This window comes from Neospora caninum, chromosome IX (assembly GCF_000208865.1).
Source record: "Neospora caninum Liverpool complete genome, chromosome IX".
Classification (NCBI taxonomy): Eukaryota; Apicomplexa; class Conoidasida; order Eucoccidiorida; family Sarcocystidae; genus Neospora; species Neospora caninum.
The window spans coordinates 5,041,374-5,047,374 of NC_018390.1; the positions used below are offsets into that span (position 1 = coordinate 5,041,374).

At 50.7% G+C, this 6,001-nt stretch overlaps 1 protein-coding gene across 1 annotated transcript; it reads left to right on the forward strand.

The window, feature by feature from the left end:
- Positions 1-2,064: 2,064 nt before the first annotated feature.
- NCLIV_044420 (hypothetical protein) lies at positions 2,065-5,214 on the forward strand (the record flags this gene model as incomplete). Its single annotated transcript, XM_003881364.1, has 6 exons — positions 2,065-2,176; positions 3,178-3,259; positions 3,498-3,616; positions 3,821-3,927; positions 4,327-4,425; positions 4,969-5,214. The coding sequence occupies 6 exons, from the start codon at positions 2,065-2,067 to the stop codon at positions 5,212-5,214; spliced, it is 765 nt and encodes a 254-aa protein (XP_003881413.1).
- Between the last annotated feature and the right edge of the window lie 787 nt (positions 5,215-6,001).

The following is a 6,001-nucleotide window of genomic DNA, read 5'->3' on the forward strand; positions in this document are numbered from 1 at the left end:
GGTACAGAACAAGGCATCAGATGCCGGCGAAATGAACTAATGCGTCAAGGGGCGTTACTTGGTCGACAAAAGTTGCTAATAGAAAATAGAGTTTCTAGACAGCATTGTAGCTTGCAGGAGCTGGTGTGATCTGCGGAGTCGCCTAGGTGTCGCTTGGGCACATGCCTTTGATGCTGCAGAAAGAAGACTTTCCTACACCGTGCACGGGTAAAGATTTGGCACGAGCGGTGCAGCTTGCAACAGAAGCATATTTACGGAACTGGACAAAACCGCTACCGGAATATACACACTTGTAGGTACCGAGACTGCCCACTGACAGCTGAAACACTCCCGCGAAATCTAAACGTATGAACATACCTGCCCGAAACAGCATGCGTGGGACACTCGCTTCTTTTGTTGATCATCGAGCAATCCATGTCAGACGACAGCTTTATCAATGCGTGTCTCGCGAGAGGGCTTTACGGCCAGACATCCGGGGGTAGAGACTTGCAAACTATATATGCACCACTAGGCATACAGGCACAAAATTAGCATATACTTACACAACTGACAATGTGTGGGCATTTTACTTAAGTCTTTGAGTATAGGTGGAAACCATGGCGATATATTTGTAAGCCGAAAGCGTACACTTTGAGGTCAAATTTGCTTCATGCCGAGGCCCTCCGGGGCCAGATCGCTGCTTTTGCTCTGCATCTGATCTCCTTTATCAGCGCTTGGAAACACGGTCAAGTTTCCATGGACAGAACCCCTGCATTGCTCTGAGTCTGCGAGTTGCTTTCCCGCTACTGCAAGAAAGCATGCATTTGCACTGATAAGGCGGTCAATGTGTTTTGCTCAAAAGCATCTGCTCCAATGACAACGGGTGGCGGTTACACACAGTAAATCTGGTAGTTCTCCTTGGGTACGGAGACGAAATTGAGTGCTGTATGGATGTACGGAAGCACCTCCTCATGATGTGCCTTATTTTAGCAGGTTGACTTGAGGCTTCCAACTGTGGTTGCACTCGACTGTTCATACCCCTTCTTTCTTTCCCGTGGCTGTCCTTTGCAGCCTCAAAAAAAACCCACGTAAACCCCGATCGTCGCGGGGGCGTTGCGCGCACTGCCATCGCCAATGTGTTCCAGACCCCGTTCACGTGTAGAAAGAATTCAAAAGTCGAAAAAGGGCTTGCAGAGGACCGCTTTTCTTGGTCGTTCCTCCCTTCTGTTTTCTGTTTCTGTCGACCTATGTTGTTCAATGTTTTAGTTTTTCCTGATCCTCGCTGCGTTTGCTTTTCACTATGAACTACTGGACGTCGTGGCGACTTCCCCGGCCTTGCGCGAGAAAGGCGCCTGTCGAAGGTAAAACCTGGTTGTACTTCTTGCTTATTGCACAACATTGTCATCAAGGCCATTTTCGCAGTTTTTCCTTTCACTTGTCCCTTCTCTGGCTTTCTTTGGTACCACCAGCTTTCGGCGTGGGCCGCTGCAGTGACACTAAACGAAGAAAACAGCAAGGGTTTCCTACGTTTTAAGTGATACGATGACGGCCCTAGATGCAATTAAGAACGGATGATGAATCTCCGCCCCCGGGAGTCGAAGAACCAAATCAAATCCCGTTCCTCGTTCCGGTCAAGGGCATTCGCTTCCTCATGCCAAACTTGCGCATATTCTTTGCTTACTGAGAAACAAAAAATACCCCACTCCGCTTTACGAAACTGGGGACAGTCTGCGAGCCACAGCGATGCAATTCTCGTAGCTTCATGCATCGAAGACTGAAACGTTTTTTTCACTTTCTGCGATGATCGGCCCGTTTGCGTTGACATGCAAGTGCCTCTCAGTGTTTGCGTTACTGCAGTGGAACACAAATTCGTAGAGATACTGTATTTATGGATGTGTACTAGACCTTCGTAGTTTGCAGTTCAAACTCCATTCGTCGTTACGTCGAAAGCCATGCTAACTATTGTTTGAAGCAACGGGCCCACGTCAACGGCTCGCCGGCTGACTTCCCGCCAGCCGTCGGTGTTCCCCGTATTTCCTCCCCGTATTTTCACCGTTTGTTTCTTTGTTTCAGGAGGGGGCGCGAATGGACCGAAAAAAACCTCCCATGTATGCGGCGAAAGTGAACGAGATGAGCCAGAAACGTCAACAAGTATACGTAGCGCAGCCTTCCTCACGCATCCGCCCCGATGGGCCATGTAAGCCAGCTGTCGGCAATGCCGCCACGGCACTTGCCAGAAAAAGTTCGAGGGTTATGCCTTGCTTGTCGTTATGGCACACGCTCAAAGCGCAGTTGTTATCCGTCCCTTTCGCGACCTGGACTCCAAATAATTACAGCTATCACTCTAGCATTTAGATATACTTCAGAAGCATCTTGTGCATTTGCTAGCGTTCAACATCTAGTTAGAGAAGTAGCAGCAGTGCTATTCCACAAGCGACTTACATCTTATATGGTAGACTACTGTGCCTCACTTCTCTAGTTTTTCATTTGCATTTCTCTTGATGTGTCGATGTTGGCATGTGTGCATTTACTCAACCGCAGATATCAACATGCCTCATCTTGTACACCTGTCTCGTCTTCGCACCCGTTCGCGATGCCGTGCTCTCCCGGTGACGCGCTACACTCATCCATGTACCTTCGTGCCAGGCGACGCCGCTTGCTGCTGCCGCGTTTGTGTGTTCTTAAAAAATCTTCAGGACCTTGACAGCTGCCAGGGCCTCTCTGGGGAATCAAGTTCTGCCCCTGGCTGTGAAAATGCCTGCAACTTGTGTGGATCTGAACGAGTGGCTAGCTGTAAAAAGTGCGCTGGACTCCCACCGAAGAAGACAACCACGTTCACGCATCTCCGAATGCTTACAAGGAAGACAGTTATGTCCACGCACCAGTGCAGCCTAATCAGCCACCTGCGTACACGCACATAACTGCAGACAGTTCATGTACACATGCCGCTGCAAGTAGGAGTACAGCCGCGCATGCCCTTTTATAGATACGGTTTCATGTATGTGGTCACGTCACCACGTATGAGAGCATATATATATATATACTAAACCCAAAACCCTGAAGAGATGCATGCATTATATGTATATATATATATATATATATATACTTTGAGGTGCTCAGGAAAACTCAGACAATAGTACGCGCAGCGTCTAGGTAGAACTCTGTTTTCGTTTCCGTTGTGAGTCTTCGTCTCCTCAGCCTTTGACGTTTTCAACGAAGTCCAGTTGGTATGGAGTTTCGTTAAAGACCAATGCCAATGTCGAGGCTTCACAGCTGGAGAGTAAGAGCTGTCGCACGAGGGGGAGGAAATCGAGTATCTACGGTATGGCCGCCGCCGAAGGCGAAGGCGTTTCCGCACGTCCCAACCACAAGGCTGCAGTGTGTGCAAACACATCTGTCTACATGGCTGCGTGACACGGCAGAGATATATGCATGCAGTGAGACAGGGCATGGGCGGATATATTCATTTACATATGCATGCGCTACAAAACGCCGCAGTCTTGTGTTTTCCTTTCCAGGCAGGCGCTTCCTGGAGTTGATGGTGAGGCCAGCCACTCTGCGAAGGAGCACGTGAGGCTGATTTGTGTACAATTGAGGAGCCTTCTGCAGGATCCGACAATTTTTGTTATTGAGCCAGGTGAGGGCGTGTGCGTCCGGCTTCTCTTTGGTCTCGCAAACGAGGCCACCAATCTGTCGTTCCTCTTTCTTCGGAAAAGACAACTCTACACTGGCATTGGCAACGGCACCCGGCAGCGTGCGTGGCGACTTTTGCGTTCCGCATATCTCGACCTGAAGTGTGTGAAGCTAACGCGCTAGACTACTTCCTTGTCTGACGCTGCAGGCTCGCCTTTCCCCGATGACTTTCCGCAGCACGTGAGCTTCATCTTATCTCAGCTCATGCAGGTCTACTGCCACATCTACAGACAGCATTTTGAGTATCTGGTGGAGGTGAGTTTAGCTCGCCCCAACAAGGGAATGAGCCTCAACGTCTCTGTTTCTCCTTTTCGTCGCCCCGACTCTGTCGTTCGTCTCCATCTATCTGTATTAATGCACTGTAGGAACACAGCTATGGCGTGTGACCTTCTTGCTTCTTCTCTCATACCTCGCAGGCTCGTTTCTGTCTTTGGTTCACGAGGATTTCCTCAACCACCTCAGCGATGCGCCGGCGACCTTTCCGTCTCTTTGATCGATCTGTGAATGTGCGTTCTCCCTCTTCAATGTCCCGTGGGGCACTCTTCTGATAGGCCGTGCATGTGTCTACCGCGTGGTGGTCGTCTGCTGTACTTGGTACACGAGCCGACAAAAGGAGCTCGTGAGATGATATTTTTCCTTTCCATCTCTTCGCAGACAGACACAGTGGCGTACGTCAATTGCTGCTTCAAGCACGCTCTGCTCTTTGGAGATGAATTCCAGCTGATCACCGACAAAGACGTCGCCCCTGTGGCAGTGAGTTGAGCCGTGGTGGAAGCGTGCCTCTCGTGCGTTTGTCTTTTCATCAGCAGTCTGTTCCTTAGTTCACCGCACATCTCTTCGCCTCACCTACACTGCCTATTCCTAACGGTCTCGACACCTAACGGTGTGCAAATCGACGCCCGTGATTAAGTGGCCAGTTCGTCGACACGTGAGTACACGTATATACGCATGCACTGCCACGAACGGCCGTAGGGTGTCAAGCCACAGGCCGTAAAGCAGCGGAACATTCGTATCTATATATATATATATATATATATATATATACGAACAACTACACCTGGACCTGTAGAAGATGCTGTCTGTCGTATCATTGTCCGAGCTAGGAACGCCAGTCTCTGCTGAAGAAGGAACGGCGTCCCGTGTCAAACTGACAAAAGCAAACAGAATCCGCGACCTATCACAGAGCACCTAGCGCCGACAGATGAACGGGATGAACCCAGAAACGTTTTGTAAAATACAATGTACCAGAACACTGAATACGAAGTGGTGGGGTTTCCGTCCTTCATGTGCTCTCAGAATCTCGTGAAGATCTTCCTCGGCCAAGCCCAGCAGGAGCAGCACCGCGCGTGCGAGGCGACGGACTGGACCTCTCCTGCGGGCTGTCGAAGAGGCAGCGACAGGAATCCAAAGGGCGCAAGCTTGCCGCCTTACCACTCAAACTGCATGCGCGAAAAAGGACACTTGCTTGGACCAGAAAGTCAGACGACGTGTACAGACGGCCACAGCGACAAGAGTCCGCGGAACTCTCAAGCGAGTTTCTAGCTCCCCTCATCTTTAGACTTTCTGCGTAAATGCATATATGCATAGACATAGGTTGAGGTGCATACATGTATATATATATATATATATGCACGTACAGAAAGACATGAATCTTTCCTGGGAAACGAATTACTGCACATCACCTGTAGACACACAGAGGGAAGGAAAAAGGGGGAAAAGCGGAGCGAGACCGACATTCCTCTGGCGGTAACTCCTACTCCGGGTCTACGTTACTCTCCGCGGGAGGGGGGGGGGGGTGAGAGTCTTGGTTCTGCTGTCGTGGAAGAGCGAGCGCCTCTCCTGATGCCTCTTTTCGCTCGTGTCGCCTTTTCGTGGCTCCAGCAAAAAGTTTTTCCTCTCGGCGTCTCGTTGGACAGCGCTTTCTTTTCTCTTGTCTCTTCGCTTGGCGTTGTTTTGTCGCTTTCAAAACCTGACACTCTGTCGTTTCGTCGCCTTGAACGCGTGTCCTCGCGTCGTGCTACGGTCCACATGGAGCTGTTTTTGCTCGGCCCTGGAGCCTCCAAGGCCCTGGGCGCTTGTGGCTGTCGCCTAATATGCGGGTAGGCGCTCACGCACCGGATTCGGCCGCCCCCGTTTGGAGCCCAAGTGTGGGTCACGCACGCGTTTCCTCCGGTAGGAGTATCTCGGACGTCTCCGAGGTTCCTTGCCAGGGCGGCTCATTGGAAGAGAGGAAGACCATGAAACATGTGATTCACAGAGAGACACGGAGAGATGCGTGGTGACGCGAGACTGCGAGACAGACTCGCATGTGTCTCCCCTCCGCAGTCTG